The 17,253-nt window shown below is 41.2% G+C and overlaps 1 protein-coding gene across 2 annotated transcripts in view; it reads left to right on the forward strand.

Moving 5' to 3' along the window:
* plxdc1 (plexin domain containing 1) overlaps positions 1-17,253 on the forward strand; it is a 92,072-nt gene that overhangs the window by 18,246 nt on the left and 56,573 nt on the right. For both annotated transcript variants that reach the window (XM_021565397.3, XM_021565398.3), the window contains exon 2: positions 9,498-9,658. In XM_021565397.3, the coding sequence (XP_021421072.3) occupies positions 9,498-9,658 (161 nt within the window). The remainder of the gene's footprint in view (positions 1-9,497; positions 9,659-17,253) is intronic.

Below are 17,253 nucleotides of genomic sequence, written 5' to 3' on the forward strand. Positions count from 1 at the left end.
GGCAAAGTACTGAAGGTCTGCGCCAACCAACTCAAGGGAGTCTTCACACGACTGTTTCAACTCCTGCTGAGCTCCTGTACAGTGCCAAACTCCTGGAAGCTGTCGGCCATTGTACCAGTGCCTAAGAAGGCAGATGCTAAATCACCAAATGGCTTTCGACCTGTGGCCCTCACACCGCCTTCAGGCCAAATGCATGGAAAGGGGTGTGTCCTTTCACCGTTGTTGTTCTCCATCTACACTAATGAGATGAAGATCCAAGGAAACAATGTGAGCCTTCTCAAGTACACGGATGACATGGCTCTGGTAGGATTTTAAAAACATAATTTTTTTTAGATGCTACGTCAGATGGGGACAGCTATTTTAAACAGACCAACAACCTTCAAGAATGGTGCTCGTCAAGTGGAAAAGACAAAGGAGCTGATCAAAAAAAGAAGAAAGAAAACCAACGCCTGTTTTTCAATCGGGATATTGAAGGGGTTTGGGATCAGCCAGGATGTTCTGGAGAGGGTGTACAGCAGCTTGGTGGAGAGCATCCTCACGTTCAACATGACAGTCTTGTATGGTGAGGAGCAAAATCAAACTCACCAGAATAGCAAACACAGCCAGCAAAGTGATTGGTTGACCACAGGCACATTTCAGCAGTCTGTTCCACAAAGCAACCAAAAAAGAAGGCAACGGCTATCATTGGCGTCCCCTCTACACCCTCCGTTCGAGAGGCTTCCTTCTGGCCGGTGCTTGAGGATGCGTTCAAACATTCATTCGTTCCTTGTGCTGTTGTATCAGTATACATACTTATCTATCCAGTCCAGTTGGGAAAGCGGTCGCTTGGGAGTGAATGTGTCAATGCCCTCTGTTTAGTGTATGCAACATTTTATTTTTTATTTTTATTTCACCTTTATTTAACCAGGTAGGCAAGTTGAGAACAAGTTCTCATTTACAATTGCGACCTGGCCAAGATAAAGCAAAGCAGTTCGACACATACAACGACACAGAGTTACACATGGAGTAAAACAAACATACAGTCAATAATACAGTATAAACAAGTCTATATACGATGTGAGCAAATGAGGTGAGATAAGGGAGGTAAAGGCAAAAAGGCCATGGTGGCAAAGTAGATACAATATAGCAAGTAAAAGACTGGAATGGTAGATTTGCAATGGGAGAATGTGCTAAGTAGAAATAAAAATAATGGGGGTGCAAAATAAATAAATAAATAAAATACAGTAGGGAAAGAGGTAGTTGTTTGGGCTAAATTATAGGTGGGCTATGTACAGGTGCAGTAATCTGTGAGCTGCTCTGACAGTTGGTGCTTAAAGCTAGTGAGGGAGATAAGTGTTTCCAGTTTCAGAGATTTTTGTAGTTCGTTCCAGTCATTGGCAGCAGAGAACTGGAAGGAGAGGCGGCCAAAGAAAGAATTGGTTTTGGGGGTGACTAGAGAGATATACCTGCTGGAGCGTGTGCTACAGGTGGGAGATGCAATGGTGACCAGCGAGCTGAGATAAGGGGGGACTTTACCTAGCAGGGTCTTGTAGATGACATGGAGCCAGTGGGTTTGGCGACGAGTATGAAGCGAGGGCCAGCCAACGAGAGCGTACAGGTCGCAATGGTGGGTAGTATATGGGGCTTTGGTGACAAAACGGATTGCACTGTGATAGACTGCATCCAATTTGTTGAGTAGGGTATTGGAGGCTATTTTGTAAATGACATCGCCAAAGTCGAGGATTGGTAGGATGGTCAGTTTTACAAGGGTATGTTTGGCAGCATGAGTGAAGGATGCTTTGTTGCGAAATAGGAAGCCAATTCTAGATTTAACTTTGGATTGGAGATGTTTGATATGGGTCTGGAAGGAGAGTTTACAGTCTAACCAGACACCTAAGTATTTGTAGTTGTCCACGTATTCTAAGTCGGAGCCGTCCAGAGTAGTAATGTTGGACAGGCGGGTAGGTACAAGTAGCGATCGGTTGAAGAGCATGCATTTAGTTTTACTTGTATTTAAGAGCAATTGGAGGCCACGGAAGGAGAGTTGTATGGCATTGAAGCTTGCCTGGAGGGTTGTTAACACAGTATCCAAAGAAGGGCCAGAAGTATACAGAATGGTGTCGTCTGCATAGAGGTGGATCAGAGACTCACCAGCAGCAAGAGCGACCTCATTGATGTATACAGAGAAGAGAGTCGGTCCAAGAATTGAACCCTGTGGCACCCCCATAGAGACTGCCAGAGGTCCGGACAGCAGACCCTCCGATTTGACACACTGAACTCTATCAGAGAAGTAGTTGGTGAACCAGGCTTGGCAATCATTTGAGAAACCAAGGCTGTCGAGTCTGCCGATGAGGATGTGGTGATTGACAGAGTCGAAAGCCTTGGCCAGATCAATAACATGACGGACTGACTGGTTTAAATGTGTATGATGTGTGAATGTATGTGATCCTTTTCATGGAAGGTGATGCCAAAGAAAAATGTCCATCCTGGATGGGCAATAACATTTTATTCTGTTCTTTACTCAGTACTTTGTTGAAGCACCTATGGCAGCGATTACAGCTTTGAGTCTTCTTGGTGTATGACACTACAAGCTTGTGTGCAAAGCTGTCATCAAGGCAAATGGTGGCTAGTTTGAAGAATATAACATATTTTTGAATTTGTTTAACACTTTCTGGTTACTACATGATTCCATATGTGTTATTTCATAGTTTTGATGTCTTCACTGTTATTATCATACTTTGTAGAAAATAGTAAAAAATAAAATCCAAGACCAGCGATACATTGATTCAGCAAACAACCCAGCTGATGATCTGACTAGAGAAAATATTTTATCAGAGCTCTCTAAACCAAGCACATGGCAACGTGGCCCTCTTCTACCCCAGTCTCCAGAGCAACCGCCCAAAGACTCTACTCCTGAGCCATCAGAAGATCAATCAGAGGTCAAGAAATCCTTCTTCTGTGGTACAGTGACGTTCAACCCTTGTGCTCAAGATGTAAGCATACACAAATCCTATCAAGAGCTCCTAGATGCTGCTGCTCAAGTACAACACATTATCAACCACTTAACCGCAAGTCCCTCTGCAGCAGACTACCTTGATGCAAAGCTAGATCTACTCAGAGAAGCCCAGCTAGACCGTTGTAGTGAAGACTTGGCATGCCTACAAGCCCAGGAATCGCTCTCATCCACTAGCTACATACTCTGCTTAGATCTGCATCATCTCGGGACTAATCCGGGTGCGAGGGATACTACGTCACTGTGACAGGATGGATGACTCCAGGTACTATCATCCTAGACCCCTGCCATCCTGTCACAAAGCTAATCATCCAGAACTACGATGACAAACGGAACCATCCTGGGACCTCCCAGCATCCCGTCTCCACCTATACAAGCCAGCCTTCTGTTCCACAGGGATGGATCGTTTCAGACCCTACAACATTAAGCTTGACAGTAAAACGGAAAAGAGATGTGCCATAATGTTCAAATGCTTGACTACTCAGTCTGTGCACATGAACTCCATTGACACAGATTCCTTTCTTGTGAAAGTATTAAAATGAACACTTTTAAGTGCTATCCTCTGGGGATGCAATGGACATCGTGCTGTATGTTTCTACCCAAATAAATTCAATTTGATTTCAATTAAATCCTATATCTCGCTCTCTCTTACTCCTCCCAAATGTGTTTCCCTCTTTTCAGTTATTTTGCCTGGTGTAATCTTCCTTTGTCTTGGTAGCCTGGTGGAACAGGCCTGCTTTTGCTCACATTAACATTTCAATGTGAGCGCAGCAGTCAGTCTGCTTGACCAGGCTAGTCTTTTGTTACATCCGTTGACGCAAAAATGGTCTCAATAAATATAGTTGTCGGCTATGCACATTCTGCACTCAGGAATGGCTGTGTTGGCCAACCTCCCTCGACAAATTATTTTGTTTAAACTTTACATTCCAACGCCATAAATACGGACTATATTTAGGTATACTACCTTACATCATATGGTTCTGTAGAAAGAGGGAGAGACAGTTGGTTTTTCAAAATAATCAGTTTCATTCCTACACCATAAGTGGGGGCTATATACAACCTAACATTATAGTTTTTGTATACCTTTAAGGAGAGAGCGAGAGAGGGGGGGAGAGAGACACTCGTTCTGCCTCCCTGGTTTGGAATCACTCCTGCTATTTCCTCCCTGGTGAGGGCATAGCGTCACTAGAAAGAGATCCAACCAAACCAGCCAAGCTTCTCGTGTATCCCCCTTACCCTCTTCACCCTCTGTGTATTTTGTAATAATATATTACTACCTTGACTCAAGCTTATTAACGTCCATGTCACAGTTTAATAACCCACCTCAACTAAGAATGTCATTTCTGAAGAGCATTTGTTAAAGTCCCCAAATAACTACCACTATATTGTTTGTCTAATGTGTTGGGCTTTCTGTTTATCTCCTCCCTCTCCATATGACAGTCTGTTTATATAACCATTTCTACTGACCGAGTTACTTGGTAAATGTGGTTTTGCCGTAGTAAAATGTCCACAACACAGTAAGTCACGATGGAGCTGTTAAATAGGACATAAATTCCTCCAGCAAAGCAATGGCCAGAGTGAACATGAAAACGTAACCCTCTGATGTGTTGACCAGATGACATAACACACACATACATGCGCATGCACATACTCGGACACTGAAAAAAAAACACACACCCACGCACACACCCACACACACACAGGAATTGGACAAATTCCAAATATGTTAGATGCAGGTATGAAGTATTTTGTAATTCTTCTGACTGTGTGAACTTGAAATATGAAAAGACCATCAAACAACTCTCCAGAAAACATTCAAAACACTAAGCTCACCGTAAAGCGTTGCACATCAAATGTTAACTCTGATTATTTCCCCATTGAGTAACTTGACTCAAAAAACAACTCTGTTAAAATAGTTGTTCAGGGTTAAATTAGTGAAACACATCAATCCTGGTCTTAATTTCCACTTTTAGGTGCAAAAGTGATATGTTTTTCATTCTTAATTTCCTACTTTTAACCCCTCCCCCTGAAACAGAACTGATAGGTGGACTCAGAGATGCTGTGATGTCACGATACCCCTCAAGGGTGTTTTCTTTTCTTTCTTTCCTGTAATCACTCTTAATTTGAGAAAAATAAAATCATCAAAATAGATATTTTGTACACAAAGAAAATCAATTAGGGGTCCACATCTAAATATTGCTCCTAGTGTTGCTCAAAGCTCAGAACACTAATCTTATCGAAAAGAAGATGTGTTACAGTATAAACATCTCCACATGGCCTGTCTTCTCTATAGACCTAGGCCTACTTTCAAATGCCATAAAAATGCAAGCAATACAGTTCTGAAAATGCAATACGTTTTTGTTTTGTCGCTGATGCTACGTATCAGTGTGATACATTGTTCATATTTCCCCCTTTTCAAGGCTATAACATTACAATTGTATCGCTAATAGGCTGTGTTTGTAGATCGACCTGAGGTGATTGAGCCTACAGCAGCCGGGGTAATTTTTGCATGTTTTTGAGGTTCTTCAAATAGCATTTTTTAAGTTTTGTAATTGTATAGAAATGCAGTAAATCAGCTTCGACTTTCAAAAATACCCCCCCCCCCCCCCCTTTCGGACCTCACACAAACTCAAATCCTGTTTACGGCCTTTCTACAGTTATAATATAGTTGGCCAAACAGCCAATGTTGGACTGAAGATGTTAACTTAGGTAACTTCCTGGGCACGGTTTCCCGGTAGCGATGGACACTTAAGCTTACCAGGGTTTTAATAATGCATCTTTCTACAGCTGCCAAAGATTTCACATGCGTTTCCCAAAACGCCGCGTATTGAGAACGTTCAAGTGCGTCGTTGGAGCATGTGTCAATAGGATCGAAAGAAAAGCAGTGCTGCTCTCATATCAGCTTTCTCCATTCAAATCTTACCCTACCATTAGAATTATTCCACAATACTGATGACGGATCAGCTCCTAGAGCGGTTGTATTCATAGTCATGGTTGAAATATATAGGCCTTTGTAGCCTATACTGTATACTGTTATCTTTTAATGCAGTCATCGCAGTTTTCCTCTGAAATAATTTTTGTTTTTGCCTTTGCTTGTTTGAAACAATTACAGACATTGGCAACTTTGTCTTTGTAGTCAACTTTGTTCTGAAGTTATTGGCGGTCACAGAGAGCCAGAATCAAGACGTTTATGTTTAGTGGAGACGTTTATGTCTGTGTATAAACTGATGCGGAAGAGCAAAGAAGCATCTAAGCACTTAGCAGTCGGTAAATAATGAGAGTTTTCAAAGTGCAACTTTCGTAACAATGGTTTTTAGGAAACAGCTCAGAGATAGATACCAATGCATTAGCAGTCTGGTCTGCTTAGTTCATTGACTGTAATGTAACTAGAAGAGATGAGGGATGTCTCGTTTCCTCTTCCGTCTCTGACTGGAGTGTGAATTAGCCATCGAGGAGGTAGAGTGTGGCGATTGTGTCTGCTTCGGGTCTAAACTGCAGTGACTTTCCATTGCATGTAGTAGAGATAGCAAAGCCATTTTCAGTTTGAATATTGTTGCTATATCCATACAGTAATCCATTCAAAAATGTGCTATTTGTGGCCTCGCCATAACATTTTGGAATGTAAAATCAAATCGTTCAACTGAAATTGATACCAGGTGGTAGGTTTGTTGAACGAACTCACCTTTTGTAGAGATGACACACTCAACATAATGCTCCCAGTTTTCAAGCATTTTTCAAATGGAAAAGGGGGCAGACAGGGCGAAAAGAGGCACTACAGTTACCCTTTTAAGTGATTTGAATGTCTGTACTATGGATTAAATGTCCTGGCATTGTCAGAACACTATTTGTTTCTACAGACTAATTGTTTTTCCTTAATTATACTTTGGCTCAATTACAGAACGTTTACGAAACTATTGACCACTTGCACGGTCCTTACAAAAGTACTTTTTATTCAACCTGAAAGTTTCATTCAGCCTGAAAGTTTTGCTCATAATGTGGCAGGGGATAACTTTTTCCACATGTGGCGTGATGCTAAAGCCAGAGAGTGCTAACCCAGTTGATTATTTGGGTCTACAATCTAGAAAATCCCAAGATATTAAGTCACACGAACTTGCTGTAATGCGTATGTCAATGGTCACTGTCTTCTTCCCGCCAATTGTATATGATTCATATGCTGATTTGCTGTTGAATCAATTTCGGTTACAAGGCTCATCATAAAGCAAGCACACACGGAAGTGTTACTGTCTGTCCAGATGTGTCGTGTTGAGTTGTCTCTGCAAAGGTGTCCTGGTGGTCTCCCAGAGATAGTTTAGAGTTATTGATTTTCCTGCTGGGAATCTTAATTGTGAATGTTAAAAACTTCCATCCCCATGTTTCTGTTCATTGACTGTATTCCTTATGAGGCGCACATAGTTGTGACTTGTGGTTTGATGAGTATCTTTCCCACCTAATGCATCACAACTCTATCTATCTTTTTCACACGTCTGTGTTACGCAGTCAGCTTCAAAGGTAATACCTCCACAACCCACAGACCAATCCAAGTCACTGGTGAAACACTAGGTGCCAAATAAGGCAGTAAGATTTAAGGTTCACCTATGGGTCATAGGACATCGGGTGATGTTCAGAAGGCATTGTTTTACAAGTATAACCAGATGTGTCACCCCCATGCGGGGCACGGGCACATGCCACCTCAGATTTGTTCCGTTTAAAAATTCTAAATAAAATACTAGCCACCTAGCAGTTTTATGAAGTTGGCTTTAGCTAGCCCAGACAGGTTCCCAATGTCCCAACCTCATAACTAGCTACCAAGAAGCCATTTCAGGCTATCAATGAAGTTAAGAGGTAGGCTTACAGTGCCTTCGGGAAGAATTCAGACCCCTTCACTTTTCTCCACATTTTGTTATGTTACAGCCTTATTCTAAAATGAATTCAATAAAACAATTTCCTCAGCAATCTACACACAATACCCCGTAATGACAAAGCGAAAACAGGCTTTTATACATTTTTGAAAATGTATCAAAAACAAACACATCTTATTCACATAAGTATTCAGAACCTTTGCTATGAGACTCGAAATTGAGCTCCGGTGCATCCTGTTTCCTTTGATTATCCTCGATGTTTCTACAACACGCCTGTCTACGGTGTATAAGGTTCCACAGTTGACAGTGCAGACCAGAGCAAAAACCAAGCCATTAGGTCGAAGAGTCTGGGGAAGGGTACAAAAACATTTCTGCAGCATTAAAGGTCCCCAAGAACACAGTGGCCTCCATCATTCTTAAATGGAAGAAGTTTGGGACCACCAAGACTCTTCCTAGAGCTGGCCGCCCGAACAAACTGAGCAGTCGGGGGAGAAGGGCCTTTGCTCAGGGAGGTCACCATGAAATGGTTGTCCTTCAGGAAGGTTCTCCCATCTCTGCAGCACTCCACCAATTAGGTAGAGTGGCCAGACAGAAGCAACTCCTCAGTAAAAGGCAAATGACAGCCCCTTTGGAGTTTGCCAAAAGGCACCTAAAGTACAAGATTCTCTGGTCTGATGAAACCAAGATTGAACTCTTTGGCCTGAATGCCAATTGTCACGTCTGGAGGAAACCTGGCACCATCCCTATGGTGGTGGCAGCAGCATCATGCTGTGGGAATGTTTTTCTGCAGCAGGGACTGGGAGACTAGTCAGGATCGAGACAAAGATGAACGGAGCAAGGTACAGAGAGATCCTTGATGAAAACCTGCACCAGAGCGCTCAGGACCTCAGATTGGGGCGAAGGTTCACCTTCTAACAGGACAATGACCCTAAGCACACAGCCAAGACAATACAGGAGTGACTTTGGGACAAGTCTCTGAATGTACTTGAGCGGCCCAACCAGAGCCCGTACTTGAACACAATCGACCATCTCTGGAGAGACCAGAAAATAGCTGTGCTGCGATGCTCCCCATCCAACCTGATCTGCAGAGAAGAATGGGAGAAACTCCCCAAATACAGGTGTGCCAAGCTTGTAGCGTCATACCCAAGAAGACTCGAGGCTGTAACCGCTGCCAAAGGTGCTTCAACAAAGTACTGAGTAAAGGGTCTGAATATTTGTGTAAAAATGTTGAAAAACCCATTACTGCTTTGTCATTATGGGGTATTGTGTGTAGATTGATGAAGGGGGAACAATTGAATACATTTTCGAATAAGGCCACAACCTAACAAAATGTGGAAAAAGTCAAGGTGTCAGAATACTTCCCAAATGCACTGTAAGTAGATCACTGCTTGTTCCGTTGGTCATAAATATTATATTTTCATTTTATTTACAATATGGATTACGGGTTAGGGTACTAGTGGCATAAGAATATACATTTTTGCCTGGGGGGGGGGCATGACGCCCCCGAGTATAGCTTTTCTGTTTGTTTTTAATCAGTTATGTATTTCTTGTTGTGGTGTTCTCATAGTTTGCATGAGATGTGATATTGCTGTTTCTATCGAATGGCCATGTTGTCTTGACTGTTATGTCATCTTTCATGTTTGTAGATAATACGTCACTGCGGATAGATGGGGGCTCGTCTGAGATGGGCAGGATCTACCAAGACCAGCAGCCCTCCATCAAACATGGTCAGAACCGAGCGGTACGCAACGCACTGGGGGGAGGACTGGACATTGATACCCTGCCCGACAACATGACCCATGTGGTGGTGAGAAATTGAATGAGTTATGTTCAGTATAACTCTTGTAGTGGTAAGGTCTAACTAACAGGCATGATATCGATAGCAATATTGTTATTTTCCCCTCTGCTCAGCATCTTTTTAGTTGCCATCCTAGCACCCACATCACGTTTGCTCAGGATCAGGCTCATGTGACCGACTGCGTCTCCTGCACACCACATAACACTCTTAGCCCTGTGAGCTAAAGCCTAGGCCCTCTCTGTGACACAGCTGGTTGTAGGTAATTAGCCACATCTTCATTAGCCACCGCTAATAACCACATCTCAATGCATGGCTAAGCACTTTGATAATGGGCAGCAGTGTGTGACCCCAGCAGATGAAGCCAATTGATGGGAACACGTTGGCTGAAGCTATGACCCTTTATCAGGGGTGACTGCTATTGGGATATTAATGACAGGTGTATGGTAGTTTGCAAGCGAGTTTTCCATAGATGGGTTTTTACACCGTGTGTTTGTGGTTTGGTTTTACTATCCTTGTGGGTAACAGAAGTCTTCACAAGGATATTAAAACAAGGACAATTCGGAAAAGTGGGGACATTTTGTCGGTCCCCACAAGGAAAAAGGCTATTTTAGGCTTTGGGGTTAGGTTTAGAGTTAGAATTAGGGTTTAGGAGTTAAGGTTACGTTTAGTTTTAGGGTTAGGGGTTTGAGGTTAGGGAAATAGGATTTTGAATTGGAATACATTTTTGGCTTAATAAAATGTGTGTTTAAATGTGTTTGTTGGATTAGTTGGTGTGGTGGGGACCAGTGTATCATCTTGCTCTTATTACCACATAAGTATAATTTCTGCCAAATAAATTGTGATGAGCTTTTTTCGGCACTACAAATTGACAACAGATCCTGGCCTTGTCCTGTCAACTTAGCGTGTGTGTCGTCTGGTTTCACACAAGACCCTCTAACTAACTTCTCACCGCGGCAGCTCTCGTTGACCAATCTCAATGCAGCTTAGGTGTTTCAGCCCTGGGCAAAGTCTGGGGATCTGCCCTCCTCTCAGACCCGGAGATTCCCCCAGAAACAGTGCCTTGTGTTGGGTCTCGGGGAAGGAGAGAAAGTGGGTCACTCGCTGTATGTGGAGCAGCCAGATCGTCATTGAGAACACTGCATTTAACTGCTCCACTTTCACAGCCCACACCTAAACCCCAGCACCATTGCTCTCTGTCACCTTGAAGCAAGGCACACATTAATAATGTGATCGAGTTCTGAGATCCGTTAAATAGATAGAGAGGCTTACAATGCCAAAGCACTGAGATCATTAGAGTATGTATACAGCTCCCCCACCTGGTGTAAATGAAAATACAGTACATGGAAAGGACCCCTGGTGTCACTATGCACAATAGTTAACTCCAACCTCTATTACTAATTAGCATCATAGCTATCATCTTACCATCATAAGGACTACCATCTTCCACAACCATACATATTAAGAATACAATGGAATAGCCTCCTGCTCTAGATTGAATCAAGGGTAATGATTTAATTTGACTACATAGCCATAACACCTTCATTACACATCTATAAGTATTTCATGAACGTGTTATAACAGGTCCTAACCACATTAAAGGTTAATGAAATATATCCATAGCATATCTATAGCATCTTAATAGACACATCATTACAACGACAGCGTAGTGTGATCATTATGGCTGTTCTCTAAAATGTGCCATACCAGTGTTAGCGAATATGCCTAAAGGCCAAACCACATTTTGAAAATGATGCTGCTATATAGCCAGTACTTGCCCCATTTCCCGCACCGGCCGGTATAGGCCCGTGACTTAAAGTATGGTATTTTTCTTCTCAATGAGGTCAATGGTGCATGAAGATCCCCACAGTGTTGAATCCTCAGGGTAAATTTTACAGATCAAAATCGTGTAGTTGAGGGTCAAGGCTCTTTCGCAACTCATTAAACAGCCCTCCTCCACATCCCTATTAGGTTGAGCATACTGGTCCATAATGCACACAGAAAGGGTCTATTTATGAATTATATGCAGTCAAAGTAAAGCTTATCTATTTTCCCATTCATTAAGCATTTATAACTAAGCATTTCATGGTTAATTACCTGTGCAGTTTGCCACTGATCTATAACACCAACATTAAAAGTCTATGTATGATTTCTATGCAGTCAATGTACTGTCAATTCTATTTTCCCATTAAAGTATTTATAAAGCATTTATAAACATGCCTCACTTATCAAAAAGTATACAGACACAACACAATATTAAAGGCCCAGTACAGTCAAAATAAATAAAAATTCCTGTGTTTTTCATATTGTACAACAGCTAAAACTAACATTTTGAAAAAAATCTGTGTTATCAGTGTTAAATCAGTGTTAAATCAGTGTTATTTTCTGACAGTTGCTGGTTAAAAATACAATCTACACAGGACCTTCTAATCCGCAGGTTTGCATGCGAGGGAATTTCAGCTTTCCATGGTGACATCACCATACGGTAAATTTGTTAATAGACCAATAACACAGTTCCAAACCACTCCAATAAGAGACTGTTTTAGTTTTCCCCCTCCCCCCAGATCATTCTCAGACAGTCCTTGCTTGACAAAGTTTTTTGCTAAAAAGCTATTTGTGCCCAGTTAATGGAAATCTATTACTGTAAGGTACCTAATTATTACCCAGTAATGACTTGATGTTGGGCTAAAAATGGCCGCATTGTGCCTTTAAAGGAAATATGAACATTCTATTTACATTTTCCAGATGTAGCTAGCACAGAAAATAATTGTTGAGGACATCGCCGAAGAATCCTACTGTTGACATTTTTCAGTTAGACTTTTCTTGAGTAGATTTGACAAAGATTGGTAGAGCATGGCACTTGTAATGCCAGGGTAATGGACTTGATACCCAGGAACACCCATTCGTGTGGGTGTATGCATGTATGCATGAATGACTACTTCGCTTCGGAAAAAAGCATATACACTGAGTACTCAAAACATTAAGAACACCTGCTCTTTGCATGACAGACTGTGCAGGTGAAAGCTATGGTCCCTTATTGATGTCACTTGCCACTAACTATTAGGAAGGTGTTCCTAATATTTGGTATGCTCAGTGTATATGAGTCAAACATTTATTATACTGTCAAAATTGACAAATTGTGAATAGTTTAATTTTGGTCATAGTCAGGCTCGTCCAAAACTGAATTTTGTGAGACTTGTGGTAATCAAATTTATTGGTCACATACACGTGTTTAGCAGATGTTATTGCGGGTGTTGCGAAATGCTTGACTGCATCACAACGTAAATGGAGGTTGGGTTTGTTTCAATCCTGCCCACACGCCCATGGTTTGCAGCACACAAGGAATCATCAATGCAGAGTGCAGTTGCACATGACCCGATTATAATGCCTGTGATAAATTTGGGTTACTTTGGATATCCCTATGGGGCTAGCTAGGGACCATCTGTAAATTACACAATGTACATGGGACAATATGTGACCGACTGCTTCGATTCAGTCTTATGCAGCAAAATAATTGAATTGTGTTTTTCTTTTTACATTAGATAAAAGTAGAGACTCAGAACTACAAAATTGTATATCATACACTGTAGTTGAGGAACAATAGGAAAGTAATTCTGCATTGAAAGTTGAACGTGTAACCCCACTTTTGAGCAAATGGCCCTTGAATGTTTTGGAACACCTACTGGAGAGCTCTTCTTTGTTTACAACTATTGTGCATCGTTCACACCCTCTTAAGTCTTAAACCCACCCAATCTCTTTAAGGATTCACATGTGCTAAACAGAGTGAGTAAGGTGGTGTAGTAAAGAACCAAAGATTTCAAGACTGAAAGTAGTAGCCTACAATAAGGAGAAACTCCAGGTAAAAATAGACCTGATCTAATCCTTGGCCTATATTCTAATCTGACTTTGGTGCAGGTTATGTTGTTCTTCACATTAACGTCTCTAGTAAACACACTATATCAAATAAAATCATTTTCTGTCACGTGCACAGGATGCAGAAGGTGTAAACGATACAGTGAAATAGTTACTTGTATATTTGCATAGCAGCACTATTAAAAATATAAAGTGTCCAGATAAAAATATAGTATAAATATTTTATCATTATTAGGTGATGCGTATCCAGACACTAGGGGTGTGCCGAGTAGTCCGACAAACGAGTATCGTAACGGATATGGGCAATTTTCTGGATACAATTATGATCAGAGTATTTTTTTGTAATTATCTATGATCAGAAAAAATATGTTTTTTGGGGTGCCAGCAAGCATGTTTCTTACTTGTGAGAGTTTTTTAAATCAAACTATTTTGTCTTTGAGTCACTCATATGCGTGGTCTAAATAACTCAACTGGCTAGTTTGTCTGTCTAAAGAGAAGGGCGGGCTGTATGTTGAACTTGCTGTTCTGATTGGATAGAGTGAAGCTGTATTTCTCCGCCCACTCGCTTCATAATTTCATCCAAACACTTTTCCTCGCATGTTTTCGATCTGATCATTTAGATTGCTGCTGCCTGTTACTATGATAAATCAACATGGCGAGGACATTTGTATTCAATGAGCATAATATCTAACAAGTGGGGCAAGGGTTTGGGAAAGATTAAACGCTAATGCGCATTCTGACTGAGTGACAGCAAACTTGTCTGCCTGCTGCAAATTGAGGACAGACACACATACAAACCCACCCCTCCGCACACTGCTCTTAATCTGCAGCTTTTTTTGCAGTGAGAACATGCAGGGAGGTGTTTTGCCAACATCTATTTAGGCATATTAAAGCACTTGTTTTTTCCCCGATCAAGAGTATAATCCGATTCAACTGTCAATTTACGGATACGAATATAGATATGTCGGCGCACCCCTACCAGACACACTTGTCTAAATTGATGGGTCATGTGAAAGAAATGCTATAACCACCCCCCAGCCACATCTAGCTAAGTGGATGGGTCACTATTGTCTAGGCGTGTACACATGTTTGTGAAATACAATAGATGGCTGTAATCATCCCCAGACACACCTGGCTAACTTGATGAGTAATCATCTAGCGAAGTGTAGTCTTTTGTTTAGACATGTAACGTTATCTAGCTAGCTAAACAATGAACCATAATCCCAACCCATACTAATAGCAATACAAACTGATTTTCATAGCTAGCCACCATACATGAAATGCTGTAGTATCAATCTGCAGGTAGCTAAAGTTAACCAACTAGGTTCAATTTTAGATAGCTAGCTAATATTAGGCTATAACTAGCAGTGCAAATGGCTTTCTGAGATACAAATAATATTACTGCATAGATCACACACGTAACGTTTGCTAGCTAGCGAACAGTACGCTTTAATTTGCAATGAAAAAGAAACGTGTAATATTTGAAAATGTAGCTAAACTCTTACCCATATACATAGATGAACGTTTCACAGCAGACTAGAACCCCTTTAACTATGTTTTGTTTGTACAGCTTGTTTGGCCCGTGTTGTGTCAAGTCTCTCCGGTTCACACTGACCGTGTGCAGAAAGTAGTCCATCACAACTTTTTCCCACTAATCTTTGTCGATAGTGCCTGCTAAATTCGGGACAGGAATGTTAAGAGCAGTAGCAACACTTTTGCAGTAATCCATGGCAAAAGCAAGGATTATCTACACATGCTGAGCAGCTCATGTTATAGACAGAATCATGCTTGTGGCAGACTAATCTGAACTCATTGCTTGGCATGTCCAGTCCATCCATTATCTCAGACAATCATGGCTAGCGGGAAGGTTCCTGTCTTTTTCCGTGTCTAAACCAACTAGACTCGTAATTTAACCATTTTATTTGTATTTACAGATGGCGTACAAGTTCGTTATTAAGGTACATGTCAGTTTGCATATTCCAGAAGGCATTTCTGGCAAAACAAAAACGCATTTTGATAAACAAATTAAAAACAAATGCCTCTCCTGTGAAGTACTGATGTACGACATTAGCATAGCTTCATGTTAAAATTGACATAGCTCCAAACTTCAATGACTTAAACCTAAAACCAACTATAAATTGTAGAAATTAAAATAAAATATTGAAAGCATTTAATGAGAACTAAAAGGATGAAAACAAGAAAATATTGTCATCTACATTGTGTAATTCACTGATGGTCCCTAACTAGCCACGGAGATAGGCAATCCAAAGTCAAACCAACTTTGCAACGGTCGCACACCAGCCGGCTGAAGCTAATTAGTTAAATAATTTGGCTAACTCTTCCCACCATTGAACAAACACATCAAACCACACATCAAAACCAACTCAGGTCTGAATTCAGTCATGGCCGCAAGCATTTCTAAGAGATTCTCAGGTACTTTGTATACACTGTATAGCCTGTACTAGCCCTTTTCCTCCTCCTCACTTAGGTCAATAGTGCATTAAGATCCCCACAGGGTTGAATCATAAGGGTACATTTTTTTTGTTCTGAAAGTCGCAAGCACAGGCCAAAAGTGTTCCCCCAGAACATTGGGTACTACATCACATATGTGCGGTTATGTGCACCACATTATTGCTCTCTGTCTGCTATGTCCACTGAGCTGTTGGGCCCGCCCTGTAACCTCATTGGATAACGCTGGGCAGGCATCTTGATTGCTGTCACTCAAATGCGAGGGGCTGAAGCTCATTGTCTAGAACTCGAATTGCTAGAGGGCTGGCCCACGTGGGGGGAAATGTAGGGAAAATGGCGCAGCACAGCTTCAAGAAAAGTTACTTTCAAACTAGGGATTTCGTAGTTAATTGAGATGAGACAGTAATTCTGCACATAGATTATGCATGTATGAACTACACACTCACACATCCAGCCGAACGTTCCCAAAGTATTGGAAAATGTCTTTAAAACCTCTTTGGGCTAGGTGGGGCACTAGTGACCCACCTCGCCAACATCCAGTGAAATTGCAGAGAGCGAAATTCAAAATACAAAAATCATAATATTAAACATTCATGAAAATACATGTCATACATTTAAAAGCTTAACTTCTTGTTAATCCAGCCGCTTTGTCAGATTTCAAAAAGGCTTTACGACGAAAGCACACCGTACGATTATCTGAGGACAGCGACCCACTTACAAAAGCATTAAAAACTTTCCCAAACCAGCAGAGGCATCACAAAAGCCAGAAATAGCGATAAAATAAATCACTTACCTTTGAAGATCTTCTTCTGTTTGCAATCGCAAGGGTCCCAGCTACATAACAAATGGTTGTTTTGTTCGATAAAGTTCTTCTTTATATTCCAAAAAAGTCAGTTTAGTTGGCGTGCTTGATTCAGTAATCCACCTTTTCCACTCATTCAAAATGCATACAAAGGAATCCCAAAAGTTACCAATAAACTTTGTTCAAACAAGTCAAACAACGTTTCTAATCAATCCCCTAATATGTAAATAAACTATAAAATTTAAGACGGAGAATTGTATGTTCAATACCGGAGATAAATAACGAAGTGCGCACTCATCCACGTGCGCCACAACACTACAGTCAAAATAAGAGCCACCTTGAAAAACTACAAATTCTAGCTAATTTTTCAAAGAACAAGCCTGAAACCCTTTATAAAGACTGTTGACATCTAGTGGAATCCAGAGGAACTGCAATCTGGGAGGATTTCCTTTGATTTTCCCAT

This window comes from Oncorhynchus mykiss, chromosome 16, assembly GCF_057628025.1.
Source record: "Oncorhynchus mykiss isolate SJ-2025 chromosome 16, ASM5762802v1, whole genome shotgun sequence".
Taxonomy (NCBI): domain Eukaryota; kingdom Metazoa; phylum Chordata; class Actinopteri; order Salmoniformes; family Salmonidae; genus Oncorhynchus; species Oncorhynchus mykiss.